Source organism: Rhopalosiphum maidis, chromosome 4, assembly GCF_003676215.2.
Source record: "Rhopalosiphum maidis isolate BTI-1 chromosome 4, ASM367621v3, whole genome shotgun sequence".
In the NCBI taxonomy this organism is placed as follows: Eukaryota; Metazoa; Arthropoda; class Insecta; order Hemiptera; family Aphididae; genus Rhopalosiphum; species Rhopalosiphum maidis.
The window spans coordinates 49134970-49154789 of NC_040880.1; the positions used below are offsets into that span (position 1 = coordinate 49134970).

The window sequence follows — 19820 nt, forward strand, 5'->3', positions numbered from 1 at the left end:
TAGGCAAAAAAAAAACTATAATTGTTATAAAACTAAATAAATCAGTTAATAATTTATGTATATATTTATATAATAAATTAGTTTAGTGTCAGATCTATCTTGTATTTATTATACAACGAATATTGTATAAAATTCGTATAAAATGAATACAATAAGTAAATATACAAAAAAGATATTATTATCAGACACACGAAAACATGAGTATAGAATGTCCATTGACATTATTATTATTTTCTAGAATGTATTTATTAATATGCAATCTCTGAGCTATTTACGCATAAGCTAAACGAGATGGATTGTCAGGGAGAACGAAGGAAAAAAATATTGGATAAAAATAGATTAGTATGATCATATAAGTATTGTTACTTATTATTAAGAATCTACCTATAAAAGATAATTATTTATTAGATTACTACAATATTATGATTTTGAATAGATTAAAGTTATAATATACTTATACAGTTATATCAATTATTCTTATATGACATTCATTGATATAATAACACGCTTTAGTCTTAGATAAATTAATTTACTTACATATTTTTTTGGTATGTATCGAAGTAAAGCGATTTTGTATCTGTTTATTGGAATTAAAAGCCCTAAATTTGTAATATATTAAGTACATGATTTAATAAAGTTTTGAATTATACTTATAAGATATGAGTATATTTTACAGGTACCTACTGCATATAGTGAATATTTATTTTATAAATAAAATAAAATTAATTTTCTTAAAATTAACTATGTAATTGGTATTTAACATCAATGAGATTGTTTACAATTTATACATTGTGTTATGTTTATGTATTTAAACGAATTTAAAACAAATTATTATATTTGCAATTGTGGTAAATATTGTCCTTGATTAAGAGTAACAGTTATTAAATACATGTATAAAAAAAAAACTTGAGTGTTCACTACCTACTATACAGTGTTTCTAGAAAGTTTGTATTGATGGGTAATTAAACCATAATTATTGTAAAATAATATCATTATTTCTATAATCTCTCACTTCTCTGGGAGACTTATCGATCGATACCAGCAATATAGTATTAACTTTTAATATCCTCTGATGGTATCATTATGTATTAATTTATAATTATTGTTTTATGAATAGTAGATGACGAAACGCATAGTTTATATAGATTAAAGGCCAATGTTATGACTTTCATTCGATAATTTTATTGATTATAAAATATTATTTTATTATATTTTATATTTTCATACTATTTTAGTAATGCATATTATCAGGTGGATTATGGTTAAAAATTATTACAAATATAAAAATAATAAATTACTTATATTGTTCCTGATGCATTAATATTTATGTTAAATATTAGTATAATATGTATACTATTACATAATTACTATTATAGTTTATTATTATTGGTAACGTTGAAAATTTCATTATTTTAATTGAAATATTTTATAAAAATTTTTACTTATACAGGTACCTAATAAAATGTTTTTAAAAAAAGTACCTAATATTTAATATTATATGTAAATGTAAAATACATAATATCTTAATTCAATAATTATTCGAATACCAAATAGTAAATAATACTGAATCCCCTACAAACTTCAAAATAATATGTTGAACAATAATTTTGAATGATTAATATTTCTATAAAAAGTCATATTTGCATCAACTATGTAAAAATAAATAAGTGACGGTTTTTATTTTATAAAATATATACCTTTAAGGCTTTGAATTTTAATTAATATAGTATTAGTATTTTTAATAGTAATTAAAATATTATTTTTCAGGATCTTAAGAATGATTTTTATTTACCACTACTGTCAAATACCATTTACTAATAGTAATATTTTTTAGCTTTCAAGACCATAATATTTGTCAATTATCAAATGACAAATTTATTGTAATCGACAATGTCAGTCTAGTCTGCCGTCAGTAGATTCCATGTATATGACGTATACACAGGACCTATTTTTCTCGCGTCGTTCACTTCTAAATAAAAAACTGGTGCATCTGCATAGTTTCTATATGAATGTTTTTAATTTAATTAAGTTTAATTATTAAGAAAACAAACGAGTGTTGTGTTCAAAAATGATCTTAAGTCTAAGTATGGAGTTACGACAAAAATAATTAATAAATTATAGACCTATCGTTAATTTTAAATATGTTCAACATTTTTTTAAAAACTTTTTGGAATTTTTATGTTTTTATCAGATCTTTTAAATGCCATATTTTTTTATTTGAAACAGCATTTAGAGTACATATTTACAACCACAACAAATGTTTTTCTAAATAAAATATTATAAGCAATAATTATCAAACTGGTTTTCTTTTAATATAAAGTTTACGCCTATAAATATTTCTAAATAAACATAGCCACACAGGGCATAGACATTAAATAAAATATCATTACGTTTATTATTATTCTTTATTACTAATTCAAATATTCAATAATTGTCTTTTTTAAATAATTTCGATAACGACTTATAAATTATAGTTAATATACTTAATACCTTAACATTTAAATAAGTATATGATAATATCTCAAGATGGCACATTTTTACACATCCTTAAATATATAGTTGTATATTTTTTTTTTACCTATAAGCTTGAAAACACTTCAATATGTATGTATCAAGTACCTGTACATAATTATTTCTAACGTTACATTTTACAAACAAATATAAGCAGTATGTAACAGATACCTAGCTATAAGTAACAATAACTTTAGCACCACATTTAATTTGGTGTTAGCTCAAAATAAAATAATTTAGCCAAATTTATTTTGTGATTTATATTTACATAGTTTACTTATTGTACGAGTATACTATAGTTTATATAATATTAGAAAATTGAGTATTTTAAATATTAAAACCATGACAACTAAATACTGAGTAAATGAGAATATAGTATTGATTATATTATACTACTAAATATTATTAGCTAGTAATTATTGAATATTAAGGTCATTGGATGTCAATGTAATACAGGTAGAATAATACGTATAATTATAATATACATATAGTTAATACTATAGTAGAATAGATGTAAATGTAATATGTATAAGTATAATATAGATATTACCATAAATGAGATATTATAATGAAGGTAAATTAATAAATATATGTTAAGAAATTCATTCAAATAATCTATAATATAAGGTGTATTTAAAAATTTACATTTAGCATGAAATATAAACTTACCCGTTTATTTCGAATACTTCGATATAATGAATTTTTCATTTTCATTTTATAGTAAAATATCCGCCATTATAGGTAATCAAATTTTAAAATTTAGATTTTGAAAATGTATAGAATACTAACTATAATTTACTTTAAATTATAAATCAATAAATATTTATATCTTAATTAATAATTGTTAACCACTTAATTAATATAATGAGTATATTATAAACATTAATATAAGATATATTTTTTTGTTTAATATATTAAATTAATATAAATAATAACTGAAATAATTTTTTTACTGTTGCTTACTTGATTAACATTTAAACAAAACCGATATTATGAAGCCGCAGATAGTCCTAGTTATCGTAAACAACATCATTATCTTTCTATCTATACCGGACTGGATAAACTCATTTAATAATGACAATTAACCAATATAAACTCTATCATACATTTATATATAAAAATATGTAATTTAATCTATTAAGAAGTTTTATAAAAATATGCTTAAACAAAGTTGTATACGATAAATGAAAAAAATAATTCCCGATATTTTATAAACTGTGCCAACTTTTATTGGAAAATTGTATTTATTATTTTCCCTGTAGATGGATAAATTATATTATTATTTATTAGTTATAAATTATTACAATATATTTTCAAATTTGGTGAACTAAATTGATAAATGAGATTTTAAAATTTTAAAAGCGATTTTTTCTCGTTAAAAAAAATGATATACCTATTATAATGCATATATATTATATAATCTAATATAATAACAAATATATTTGATTTATAATCTTTTTTAAGTATATATAATTATTCATAGCTCCAAGTAATACCAAAGACTAAAAACAATAACATCTTCCAAAATGTATTTATTTTAAACTGGAATATTTATAATTAAAATAATAATTTATTATCTACAAAAATAAAACTAAACAAATTTAGTAAATGACAACATCATTAATAATTATAACTTTTTGTTTTGTTTGGGTTAGTTTATACATGCTGAGTATGCACACCCATTGCTAATCTCAACACTGAAATTTTGTAATAGGTACAGTGTAAAAAAAATTAAATAACAATATAAGAAAAAAACTTATCTTGTACTGTTTATTCAATTATTTTTTATGCATTACTATGTATTAATAAAGGTAATATAAGTATTTATATTTGAAATAAATATATGTATATTGTATATACTACATGTTATAGAATATATTTATACAATATGTTATATTATGTAAACTGTGTAGTGTGTATATATTAATACATGAATGAAAATTTTCATGGGAAATTTTTTTTTTTAATTTTACTTTTTACTTTAATATTATACTATTGTATAAGCATAATATAATAATAAATATTGTATTTAATATAATACTTACCTATATATTTTTGTAAAAATGTATAGTGAAAATACGATGTCCACGGTTTACTTTTTATTCAATATTAAAATTTTGATTAGCTCCAAACAAATATTTTCGTTTACTCAATAAGACATATTTTAATGAAATGTTGACATATTTAATCTTTAAATTATTTATAATCATTTTCTTCAAAAGTTAATTATCTTAAAATGTATATTTTATGTAGATATTTGTAATTTAAATTAGGAAATACGATTTTACATTTGAATACGTTTAGAGTTATAGTATAATATATTAATAATTATTAATAATATTTTACAATTATAATAATTCTCACTCCAAATAAATCCGATTAAAACACAATTCTGCTAAAGTTCGCGGAACTCTTTTATACTCTTTAATAATATTTCAACAGAACCCATTTCAAAAAACAATTGATTATGCATTTATAACATTTTTTATTTAAATATGTTTAATTTAAAATTATAAATCAATAATGCATGAATACGTTGCCTGTGCACAATATAATACAATTATATAAAAGGAATATTTTTTTTTATATATAAAATGTTTAACTTTTGTTATTAATATTAATACAAATAAGTTGAAAAATGCAATTTTGTTGATAATTTATTTAAGTATAAAAATGTATTAATTAATGTATCGGTAGTCGGCATGCAATATTATATCGGTGTATATTTGAAATTTGATATTTGAAAAACAGATATATTTTAGAGGAGCAAATAAATTAACAAATTCTTGATATCTGGAAGGTGCATACTGCCGAGTGCGTACCAGTATTACAAAATTAATCGTGTATGATGTTGCAAGTTACAAGCGTTATCTATTGAAAAAAATTTATTTGTTATGAAATATTTACACGCCACATGTACTTATACGAAGTTCGTGTTTTAAAAAAATATACCTACAGTTATATATACAATACCTGCGCACTGCACAGGAAAAGAACGTTTTACACGTTTAAATAAAATAGTAATACATTTTTTGTTCTTGTATATATAGCAACAGCAGTAGCGAGTTATTTATATACGTTTATTATTTGATTCGTAACAATTAACGATTTTATCGTAAAACCAACCCGGTGGAGGGTAATTTTATAAACAAGGCAAGACGTGTTACGATAAAAAAAAAAAAAAATAATGAAAATGAAAATAAATATTAATAACGGAGCTGTGGAACGCGGACGGTGTTTTTTTAATTTATTTTTATGTGGTACGGCGTGCAGAAAAGTCGGCACACGGCGGTACAGTAATTTCGTCCTGCGGTCTCTGGTCACACTGCGGCCGTGGCACAAGCACCCGCCGCGGCCGGCGTTTTCGTCAGCGCGCGCCACCGCCGCCGCCAAACAGCCAGCCGCCCGCCTACCAGCCTGCCAAACGCGGCACCCGACGCGACTACAGTCAGTTCCGCCGCGACCGGTGCTCTCGTCCGTCACGCGCGCGCCGCTTTCGTCTGTCGTATTCGCGTTGATAAAAAAACGTGTGCTCAGAGGTGATCGAACGTTGTTATTTAAATATTTTTTTCGTTTCGCACCCGCAACGGACGTTATCCGTAAGTTCGCGATTATTGTCAATTTCGCGCCGAAATTTTTTTTCTCGACAGTCCGTCCGAGTAGTCACGCACTGCACAGCAGCAGCATCCAACCGCCTCTGCCACCATGCAACCGAGCAACGGCTCCAAAGACGTGCCGTCGGCGGCGGCCGAGAAGACTTGCGGCGCGACAGGCGGTTCCGGCAACCAGCAGTTCTGCTTGCGTTGGAACAACTACCAGAGCAACCTGACCAACGTGTTCGACCAACTGCTGCAGAACGGCACGTTCGTGGACGTGACGATCGCCTGTGACGGTCATACACTCAAAGCGCACAAGATCGTGCTGTCCGCATGCAGCCCATACTTCCAGAGCATGCTGGCCGAGAATAAGTGCAAGCACCCGATCGTCATATTGAAAGACGTCCAGTGGCCCGAACTTAGGGCAGTCGTCGACTTCATGTACAAGGGAGAGATAAACGTTTATCAGGAACAGATTGGCCCGCTGTTGCGCGTCGCCGAGACACTGAAAGTCCGCGGTTTGGCCGACGTCAGCAACGAACAACTCACCGGCGGTGGTGGGTGTGAACCACAAGCCGCGGCCACTGTGGTGACACCCACGACTGTAGCACCCGAATCTCCCAAACAGCCAGCCCGGAAGCGGCACAGGCTGTCACCACCGGCGGCTAGCCCAGAGTCTGTCATATCCGACATGGGATCGTCGGTCGCGGACACGCCGCTCAACTTGCACCACATGCCACCACCTCCAGCCCCCCATCAACAGCAGCAGGCGCAGTCGCAATTATCGCACGTGCACCACCAACAACAACAGCAGCAACAACAACAACAACAACAACAACAACAACAACAACAACAACAACAACAACAACAACATCAGCAGCAGCAACAGCAGCAGCAGCAACAACAACAGCAGCAACAACACCAACAACAGCAGCAGCAGCAGCAGCAGCAGCAGCAGCAGCAGTCGTCACAACAGCCACCGGCACCACAGGCCATGCCGCCGTCCGCCTCGTCCGCTTCATCGTCGTCGTCGTCATCGTCATCGATACCACCGCCGAGCAGCGTGGCCGACGATATGGAGATAAAGCCGGGTATCGCCGAGATGATACGCGAGGAAGAAAGAGTGAGTTATTTTCCATCAGATTTAAACCTTAACATCATCTTTTTCTAAATAATACAATCGTCTCGTTTAACATTATATTTTACCATTTATTATTATTTATTAATATTTTATTCTGAAGGTTTTTTTTTCCCATTTCTCTCCCGTCCGGGACAACATCTATTTTAAGTCATATATATATATATATATATATATATATATATATATATATATATTATGTATATTATATTTTATGGTATAAATAACGGACCACACAGTGTGAGTGTGTGTGTATGTGTGTAATATGTAATAACACGTTTAAAAGGAGTTATTGATTGAAGAGCATACTCTCCTCTTCCCCTCATTCTCACTGTTTATATATATATAAATAAAATATGTATACATATATATATATATTCATCTCTCTCTCTCTCTCTCTTCTTCCTTCCCTCCCTTTCACGCCACCCGCCCGCCTCTTACACTCCCCCTCACTCGCTAGTCGTAGTTAAATGAGGCAAGTTGAATTTATTGCCTGAACCGCCCGCCCGCCCGCACGCCCGCCCGTTAACCCTATTTATTATTATTATTAATATAACAATAACAATGGCAGAATGCGCCTCCGTGTATACAGTGACGTCACCGCTCGCCACCACCAACGCCTCCCCCCGACACCGTAATTTCGTTCACACAACTTTTCGAAGCTTTCACCCGGAGCCCCCATTCCACCCCGCAATGTTAATTTTTTCACTCCGCCTTCTTTTTATATTTAAATTGTATGCGTGCGCGTGTTCTTCCGCATTTACTTCCTTTTATCACTACAAATAATAATATAGAAAATATTTATTTTAAAATTAATGTATAAAATAAAAATAAAAATGTAAGTAATACAAAAATGTCGGACGATAAAGGTACCTTATACATTTGTACGAGATAAAATTCAGTAATTATTTATAATTTATCAATAGTATATTTATTTTAATTTTTTATCAATTCAATTATTGGCTAAATTATATCGATAAAATTACAAATTCATTGAATTATTATGTTATTAGTGATATACCGGGTTCTTGAACATAATATTATATAATAGATACCTATAAATATTATGCGAATTGCTCATTATTATATTTATTACATTGACATTTTTTTTTGTTTTTTATACTCTTGCTTTTTAAGTTTGCAATAACACAAATAAAAATGTCATCATTTTTTAAACTATATTGTATACATCCAGTAAGTCTGACGTTATAAATACCCATTAACGATCATCGGGTTTAAGCACTCGCAGCCGATTTTAAAAGTTTCTATTTTTATTTCTTAAGTATCCGTGCAATGTGTTTTTTTACAGTTGGTAGTAGGAAAACGCAGTCCACGCTAATTGTCAAATTGTTTGGTATTTTTTTTTTTATGCATTTTATTATTCTCAAAAATTGCGTTTTTTTCGTTCACTAAATAACTTGTTGATGGGTTTATCTAGTCGATTTCAAAAATATTTATTATAACATTATTAGTTTGTCTCTGTATAGAGATAAAGAAGGATGTATCATACACTATTTATACTGAAACCATTTAAGATTAGTATACAGTAAAAATTATTTTTTCAAAAAATCGTAGCTATTCTTTTTGCGTTGAAGCGTTTAAACTTTACGTTGAACAATATACTTGTCGTGTGTGGTGTGATACGTTGAATTATTTAGTATATATATATATATATAGTCATGCTCACTGGGTGATAATTTAAACCAACCTCGGAGATAATGTGCTAAAGGTAAAATATCCTCTTTCCGAGTGAATTTTAAATCATAATGACTTGTTGTAAAACTATATTTATGTATTAAACAAATTTTGCCGACATATTTGTTGTATTAAAAAAAAATAAAAAAATAACGTAGCCTCATAAATCATTTAATTTCTTATTGTTTTACAAAATAATTGTGATATTAGTTTTAAACGTCAAATTGAATGAATGAATTTAAAAAGCTACAGGCTATAAAACACCTCTACAAGGCGAGAAAAATGAATTGCGTAGAAAAAGCTAAAAGGATCCTTAGAAGTTTGGGAAAATTATCCCCTTTCCCGACATGTTTACCCCTGACCTACAAGTTGTGGTTATAAACTTTATGTTTTTGATTCTACGTTTTTTTTTATTATTATTATTATAAAACATATTTTATTCTTGATAAATGTACATACTTGACTTTAATTGTTTGTAAAGTGTACATAATGGACACATAATACAAATAATACAAATATATAATGGATTTTATACATATTCTAATTTTAATAGATCAAAAGATAAATTTTTTAATAGAAAATTAACAATTTTTTTTATCCTAAAATTCTAAAAAGAACTTTGATTTGGTATTTTTAGATCTGATATAACATATTAAATAAAAGGGGTGAAACTGCCGAGAAAAGAGGTGAATACAGAGTAGGAACAGTAGCTATATTTTCCAGGAATCACTTCGAGGACGACAAAAACGTTTATATTTTTATTATTGTTATCATATTATATATACCTATATATTTTTAATGCGACGAATCACTATACAAAGCATTACTCCATTTTTATTATAATTTTTATTATCATTTGGCGAAACTCGACATTACCCGAACTTAACGAAAAAATGAATATTCATAGCTGGTTATGAATATGTAATTTTTGAGTCTCTGTAACATCTTTTCCGAGATAAAAAAAACTATAAACGAACATTTTATAAACCTATTCCTATTTAACTATTTGATTACCGGTGGTGACAATAATTATTAATTTGATAATTGTTTTAATATTAAACGCAATTATTTGTTTTCCTACTTCATAATAAGTTATGCATTTTTTGATAACGATCCATAAAAAATCAATCACCGAGTAAAATTGTTTCATTTATTTTTACGATGAAATATTTAATATGGGAGAAGTGTATGTATGCGTTTGTGTGAGAGAGAGAAAGAGAGAGAGTGAGAGAGATAGAGAAAAAAAGAGTGAGAGAAAAAGAGGAAATACATAATATGTGCCTTATGTTGTAAACGGAATACGACAGACGTCTGTATATCGAGCTGTTTTGTACTGACCTAAACGAATCGGTTTTGTATTTTTCGTAAATAATTAATGCCTAAGAATAAGTAAACTTCCGTTCGGATTGCAAATAACGCCTAAATTTATTATAAACACAACCATCAGCAAAATTCATAAATAATTTATTTTATAAATCTCCGGTAGCCCAAGTGTTTTTTTTTTTTTATCATTGTTATTATGTTAAGTATTTTGCAATACCACAATGTAGGCCAATCCAATAATAATAATACATAGCCTATTGTTTTATATTTATGTTCGTGGGAAACAGAACATTTATTACTAGGCTGTTATGACCTAAAGGTATGTATATTTGACAAATTATGTTGCCAACAAAATACAAATGGCATTTACATTCATTTTCATATTGTTATCTGCTGACATTAATTTTCATATATTTTGCCGAAAACTAATTTATAATATTATATAATAAATAAATTTTGTATGCACTTATGATGTTTTTATATTGTTATGGTAAATTCAAAATAAGTATCTCTATAGGTACTATTAATACTGATATACCCATTTTTTTTACCGTTTTCATTAAAAATATAGTTATTCTTACATGCTAGAGTTTCAGATTCAAATTTAATTCTTTCTTATTGTCTTATATTATACAGACATAAAAAATAATATAATCATAATTGTAAAATGTAATAATACTATAAAGTATAAATCACGAAGCTGGTCTCCTAAGTCCTGATGAAAAAATAATTGTTAGAACGTAGATTACAACCTACGTATATTGGACTCAGCTGGTCAATTTCAAAGTTAATACCCTAATAACTTTTAATTTTAAATTTTTTTATTCCTAAAACCTCATTTTGATTAATTATAAAAAAAAAGTTATTAAATTATATATTTATATATTATTATGTATATGATTACTCTACGGAACATTATAATGTTATTTTAACCACGATAAATTCCATGCATTCCATTTGTTTTTGTTTTTATATTTTCATAATAAATCAATAAATTTAATATATACCTATCCCATGTCTGTAGTATATCTTTCCGCGGAATCGCTGGACAGAGGGTTGGTATATCTGAAAATTTTATTATAATTTTAACGGAATAAAAACGAAGAGTTTTCTTTTGTAATACAATTATCTCTTCGACCAGTTCTCTTTTCTCGTAAAAGCTGATTGGGGGGCTTATTTATTTAAACAAATTAAACTTAATTTCTGGAATTTGTAAAACTTTAAACTAAAAAAACAAACCTTCGGCTATGCCGTTTCCCGGCACAGTGATAGAGATTAAAACCCCTAAAGGCTGGTACCAACTATAGTTTTAATTAAAACATTGTTTTATTTTTTTTTCGTGGAATATTTTATTCAGATTTATACACAAATCCATGCTGCAGTGTGATGAATATTATAAATATTTATTATCACGTTGTCCCTGGCAGAAAACGTATATAATATAATATATATATTATGTATTATAATGTAGGTATATGCTGTTGAGAATATATTGATCACAGGAAAGGCATTTTAAAATTTATAAAAAAAAAAAAAATATGTAGAATAGTACCCGGTAGAGATTATGTATCTTTTAAGTAGCTTTTGTTTTCTTATATTCATCTTGTGAAAAACAAAATATATGAAAAAATATTTTAGGTTAATTGTTTATTTCATCTCCATCTAATCTAATAAGCTAAATAGATGATAAATGGTAGTATTATATTTTGCTTATATTTAGTGCTATATTTTGTCATATTTCGATTAGAATTTAGGATTTCAACTTTTTCCCTCAAACTTTGACGTGACAATAGTCAATTTAATAATATAATTGTAGTTAGTTCTAAAAAAACTCACTAGCACCATCGTATCATAAACATAAAATGTCACAACATACGATTTTATTCTGAAAAAATTACAAAATAGGTACCTAACAGGCTTAATAACAAAAACCATTTACATAGATTAACAATAATACATTTAAATTATGTTGATTGTATAAAGACTAATTTCGAAATATTCGTATTATAAATAGTAAATACTTTCTTTTACCAAGCTCATGGCAGACATTGATAAATATTTTTATGACAATGGCTGTGAACGGCGTAGTTTGTGTGGGGAATTCATATAAAACCATAAAATATAACTGTTGTTACGTGGAGACCGATTAGCCTTTATGATTGTGATTTTTAATTAATAATTTATCATTATTATTATTATTATTATTATTATTATTACTATAAGAGGACATTAGTGGATGACAAGTTTTTCCATTATTTATATTCTGTTCAAAAATTAGCCTCGATTAATTTAGAATGCAGCTCTTGTTTTCCGAGGACATTGTTGCCGTTAAATTACTTTTGTCCGAAATATTCATTGATCACCATTATTGTTGTCACTATAAATGTGGATTTTGAATGTTTTCATAATAATAATAATAATAATAATTATTATTATTATTATTATTATTATTGTTATTATAACTTACTATACTCGGAGAGAAAAAGAGAATGAAGACGTGTTCTGTGAATATTGGTCTTAACTTTAGACTTTGTTAAAATTCATAGCAAATGATAAATCCCTAAAGCCCCAAGCGGTTGCATGTATATAAATTAAAACAGATAAGGAATCATAAAATAATTTAGATTGTATTATTTTAGTGTCATTGTAATATTATTCAAATATATAAAAAAAATTAAAATAAAATATTATGTTAATTCAATTTGAGAATTGTTTTAAGATATGAATTACAAACAAGTCCTATTTCATTATATATATGAAATGTTAAAATGCCTTTAAAATATTAATTGAACTCATAGTTGGTACGCATATGTTCTAATACATTTAGAATTGTCTATACTACTGTCAATTGTTTGACACGTGTCAAAAAATTAAATGCTTGTCAATGAAAATATACGCACATTTATAAATCATCATTTTTCTCATTGCCACTATATTGCTGTCGTCCATACGGTACCTGGAAAACTATTTAATGACAAGTACCTATACCATAACGTAAAATAATATAAAAATAATTATAGAAAGATATAATTTATTTCTTATTTATACATTTATTTTACTATAAGGATTATTGTTAATACTGGGAATAATAACTAATATATCTAACAAGTACCTAATAAAACGATGTATACGATTATCTTTTATTTCCTTGTAGTTTTTTTTTATATTATATCTTCTTAAAAATAATTTATCTGTGTTAAAAATATTCTTTTTTTATTGTTCGTTATAATATATATATATATATATATATATATATATATATATATATTAATATATTATAATTATACTATTTTCACTAATCATATTTGTATGCATTATGCACTCGTATGAATTATGTGGTATACATTATGAGTGATGCAAAATAATTAGTATATCCAATAATGTAACTTTAACTATTCCAAAATAATCGTTCGATTTTAAATTTTAAATTTTGAACTTATAAAAAAATAAACGTACCATATGAATTTATAAAAAAATCTTACATCCCAGCAAAATAAAGAAATAGGCTTTTGTGTGGATTTATATCGCGCTCTCCTTATGATCTCTTATTATATTAATTGGAATTAATTTATACTTAGCAATTAAAAGAAAACAACTAATAATAATAAGCGGATGGCGAAACGGGGATGTGACATTTGTGCCAACAATTAAACTCGTTAAAGTTAATTACTTCCAATAAAAGAATAATAATAAAAAAATTTAAAAAAACGTCCAGCATTAATTTTAATTACTATACATTTATGTCACACTGCGGATAGCAATTCTCTTTTAGAGTTTCTTATTTTTATTACACAATGCAAACAATATTCTTTAAAAAATGTATACATAAATTTATTTATACATACCTACTAAAGTTTCTAAATCAATAAATAAATATTACCTTTACAAAAATTATTTTTTCAATACTTATTTTTTCTAGTACAAAAAAAAAACTTTGTAGTTACTCTACCTATAAACTTAAATGGGTTTAAAGAATATTCAAATGTTGAAATAAACATCTCATTCCCATCATTCAGTGGCATTGTTCTTATGTAATATTTTTTATAAATGTAATAAATATTATCAAGTTAAGAATTTTGTATTCTACAATCTAATATGATAAAATTTCACTAATAAATCTTCATTACTTTAAATTTTAAGTTCATACAGATCTTGTTTAATATTTCTTGGATATAGTATACATGAATAATATTAGTTAAAATTAAAACTAAACCGTATAAACTCATCAGTTGTAAAGAATTTAATACTTTAAATTATAATTAGGAACCCTAGTATTGATGTTCTAATACGTTCAATCTTATTCAGAACAGTATAGAAAAAAATGCAATGCTCAAAACTATGGTTGATCTTGGTTATGACATATCATGGCAGTTGTAACTATAGGAAAAGGGGAAATAATGTGGGTTTATTACAATCGTATATGCGAAACAATGCTCTCCCTCATTCTTCCGGCTGTTTGGATTATTTTAATTACCACTGTCGTCGACTGTTGTGTCTCTAAAAACTCTTCTTATATATCTAGGATAATGAATTCCTAGATAAAAAAAATAAAAAAAGAATCTTAAAGGTGAAATGAAAAATAATAATAACAAGCATTCAAGTTATATTTCTAGTCGACCCAACCTAACTTTTAGCAAGTTCGCCGCCATCAGTAGATATGCCGGAAGGTGGCGAGTTTTGTTCTAAATTTATTATTTACCAATACTAATTAATCGAATTAAGTTAAACCATTTTCTGTTCTCTACACCGCCACCCTATCCGGCCACCGTTGGCTTAGCGGACTTCGCGAATGCCGGCGGCAGCCAAAACTTTTCTTTTTAAAATTTACGACTGGTAAAACCAATAAATAATTCTCTTCAGTTATATACAAGTTTTCGGGGCGGAAAACGAGCTATGAGCGTCGACCGAATAAACAATTAACGATCGATTTACATTTAATAAAGGAAATTGCGAACGCAGAAGCGACGGCTGCACTCTTTGTATAATTGGAGGAAGTCCCTTGGTTATTATTTATTGTCAAAAAAAAAAAAAAAAAAGGCTTGTGTGTTGTTCGATATAAGCGCGCACCCCTCACTTCGAAAATAATAATAATAATAAAAAAGCTGGCCAAACACCGTAATTATTCATCGTCGATATTTTACGCCAAACACGCTAACCGTTCATATATACTTTTATTGTGTGGACTTAGGATCTTTAAATTTACGTGTAGGGACATTAATTTAGTAAGAATTTAATTATGTTATGTGTTCCCTTAACGTCAATATTAAAAAAAAAAAAAAACTATTGATATTTGAAGGAAGGAGTAGAACGAGTATAAATTCTAGTAGCACACTGTACATACAATAATCATAATATACGTTTTGTAACTACAAATTATTTTTAAGTAAGATTATGGAAAATATAATATATATATATAGTTTTTATACATATTAGGTAGGTATAAAAACAAATTCTTTAAAATTATTATAATTATTATTTATCGTGAATTCTATCAGTGTAATAAATAATATAGTTTAAACCAATTATTTGAATGAATCATAATAATAATAAATAGCTCAAATAAAAATAAGAATTAATTTTGAACCCCATTTAGCCACTTCCATTCTCATGCACCCCCAATAATCACGATAAAAAAATTAACTCGTTTATTGTAAATTTTCTTATATTACCTACTCGTGTTCTTTCAAAATTACACGAAGTCCTAGAAACTTATAAAAAAAATACGACATAAAATCGTTGAAAAAATATTATAATTTATAATATATTTTATTTAAAAAATTAACGACCTAGAAAAAATATATCATCAAATCACCCATATAGTTGCTTCATTACTCTTACTAATTATTTGTTTCATTATATTATAGGTACAATACCCTTTGTTGAAAAATATCAAAACTGTTATATTTGATATTAGTTATGGTAATAATTGAAATAACTTTAAAAATTGTTATCTAAATTACAATAAATTTAATTTAAACAAAAAAATGACCTGGAAAATAATACTTTATAAATGTAGCGACTTGATTTCACAATTAATACGGCAATAAGAAAAAAATATTAGGTTAATACAAAGAACTATAATATAATATGTTGCGATTGTTATCGTTCTTTTAACATTGTACAACATATTCGTCGTCGTCGCTAAGTCCACCCAGATAATTATTGTCTTTGGGTTATGTATGGTAATCGTATGAACTTTCTATAGTATAATATCATGTATTTATGTAGGTATTATAAAATTGTACGTTAAAAAATATTTTTCTCCGTGCACTCGTCTGATTGAATAACTTGGACAGGTGGAACGTAGTGGTAACAGTTGGAATTATAATAATAATAATAAAAAAAAGCACGTAATATATTATTATAATAGACGTTTAGAGCCGATCGTACCGTCTCATTTATTTATTCTCGGTCACCGGTACATTAACTACAGCTGGCGTACAAGAGGTGTATCACCTATGTTATTATATGTTATTTTTTTATACATAATATATTATATGTAACCTTTTTTTTCTAAACCCATTTATATTAATTTAATGTTTCAAAATATAATATATTTGTGAGCTAAATATTATATCAACAACGTTGGCGTTATTATTTTTCTTCTTATCTGTTCTCGAATTAAAATATTTTCTCGAATATTATTAAATATGTTCAACTGATTTACCGAAAATATATTTTATAACTGCACGTGTCTAAATTGTAACTATAATTTATAACAATATAAGGCATTTCATCTTTTTTTTTCTATAGTTATCATTTAAAATCTAGATATTAAAGTTTTGTAATCATAAATTCGCCAATATTATAGGTACACGGATTCCATTAGTTAAAAACATATTTTTCTAAATATAGGAACTGTATAAGTTGGAACGTTAAGTTTTGGCATAAGTACATAATGTATTATATAATAAATTGTTTAATATATATATTTGTAATAATCTATTGTGATCACGACGATGATTGAAATTTATATTTGTAATCTACCTAAATATGCACTATATCGTGTGCGTACAAATTAATACTACTACATATATATAGTTCAAGAGATAAATGTAACATTTTATAATCGATAAATTTTTACCCTAACCGGTTTTACATTGTAAACAATTGTTTCACGGATGACACCACGCCGACCGTCGCGGTCGTCTCAAGTCGTAGCAAGTACCTTTACTCATAGATTATTAGATCTCAGTGTATTGGTAACGGATTCTGAATGATAAACTATTGGGTGCGGGAGGGGGATCGAGAATGAACATAAAAGGAAAGGAGTCCGTATAATTAAGGCCCCCATATGCGGGGCCCATATTATATTATTATTATTATTATTATTATTATTATTATTAAATAAAAACATATATATGTATGCGCTAGTATAATAAATGTATGATTAAAAAAAATAATAAGTAGACTGTATACGTTGGGGATAAATTTAATTGAAATTGCAACAGCGCACAGGCGGTCCTTATAATAAAATAATAAAAGAAAATGGAGGGCCGCAAATTGAATTTTCGAACTCTCACATTGCCCGATTCCCGTGTTTATGTGTGTGTGTGTGTGTGTTACCATCGCACGCGCGTATGTATCAGGGGGCTAAAAATTGCTCTGACAATATATATTTTTTCGTTATTTAATTTCCAGCGGATCGATGTACGTTATAATGTTATAATATGAATAACACACGTTGGGTCATTCAATCTCTATGTCGTGTCCCGGAGTTATTTGTTTGGAACCCTTTTTTTTTGTTTCCCAGAAAAGAACCCGTCACGTACTTGTTTCACGTCTGAGTGTTTTTTCGAAATTATTTATTTGCATAAAATGGCGAGAAATGAAAAGTTTCCACTGGCACGCCTCCGAAAATATTACAGAAGTTTTTCCGCCTACAGGACGTTTTATTTTCGTCAAGCTTATATAATATTATAATATTATATTCATGTGTATATATATATTATATATACAAAAACAAATTGTGAAATATTTATGTTATAATTAATTCTAGAACATTTCCCTACCTATAAGTGTAGCTACCCTTTTTTATTAAAGTTTTACCGTTTATTTTTACCCCATATCATAAAGATGTTTTTCGATTATATATTTTATAATATTTACATTATACATATATAAATATATTTAAAAGGAGGAAGAATCCTGTACGTCTAAATACCATTTTATACCATTACCAACAGGAAACGGTGAAATAAACAAAGTTTATAATAACACCGTGCGAGGCAATAAAACATATTATTTATAAACACGAACACGAACGAAACGTATATTTTTTAGTATTATTCGCAATAATAATAAAAAGAGAAAAAATACAAACACACATATGGTCGAATGTAAAAAAAATGCATTAATTATAAAAATAACAATTCCGCCTTGTAGGTTTATTTATTTTTTATTTTTATTTTTATGATTATATAATTTATGAAATAAAAGAAAAATAATAATTCGTAGGTGGAAGTGTGTGGCATATTATATACGTAGTATAACACTATAATAATATACACGCATATACACGCGTGTAATATATGTATGTATATACATATTATAACCATGTGTGTACCGTGGAGGTTTATATACGTACATACATAATATCATATACAATCTGTAAGCCCAGAGAGACAATCTTCATTCGATTCGGCGGACTTAAGCTCCGCCGCCGCCGTGTGGTGGTGGCGGCGGTTGCGGCGGAGGTGGAGGTAGTTGTGGTAGTGGCGGTGACTACGGTGGAGGTGGATATTATGACGGCGAAGGAAGTTGTACCTGCAGCAGTGGAGGTGGCGGTGTAGTACTGCGTGTTTTAAAGAGGTCGATATTATTATAGTTATAGGTACTACTCATAATATAATATATTATAATATAATAATAATAATAATAATATAATATACGCACCAAGTTTGAATTTTGCGCAACAATAGAGACCAAATGGCCGGACTTGTTGTCGGCCACAATATTATAATATCGTAAATAACGGCCTTATTTATACATTGCGTACATGCGGATGTAATGGAACACGTGTGTTTGTACATGAATAAACGGGATTTAAATGGCCTGTGCTAAGCGCGTACATGTATGTATTTATACGTTATACGTATTTATGTATGTACGTATAAACGTATTATATATTATAATATATACCTATTCATATTATATATTATTGTGCCCAAGTGGTTTTACACACACACACACACACACACACACACACACACACACACACACACACACACACACACACACACACACACACACACACACACATACACACACCACGCGCGAGCGCACATTCACTGACACAAAACACACACGCAGAGAAGAAGATACTCTACATAATATATAATATATATTTTTATTATTATCGTCATCATCGTATACGTAACCTTCGTTCCTGTCATTATATTGTATTGTATAATAATATATTTATATAAATGTATGTTTTTTTCCATACCCATAAAACACATAAATAATAATTATATTTGTTGACAATCATTTCTAGTAAGAACTTTAATTAGGTGCAGTTTTATTTGTACATTTAATAGTAATATTACTAATATTAA

General features: G+C 27.8%; 1 protein-coding gene across 1 annotated transcript in view; it reads left to right on the top strand.

Moving 5' to 3' along the window:
• The first annotated feature begins 5943 nt into the window (after positions 1 to 5943).
• LOC113559421 (protein bric-a-brac 1-like) overlaps positions 5944 to 19820 on the top strand; it is a 40131-nt gene continuing 26254 nt past the window's right edge. Inside the window, exon 1 of the mRNA XM_026965232.1 lies at positions 5944 to 7230. Coding sequence (XP_026821033.1) covers positions 6217 to 7230 — 1014 coding nt within the window. The 5' untranslated portion in view covers positions 5944 to 6216. The remainder of the gene's footprint in view (positions 7231 to 19820) is intronic.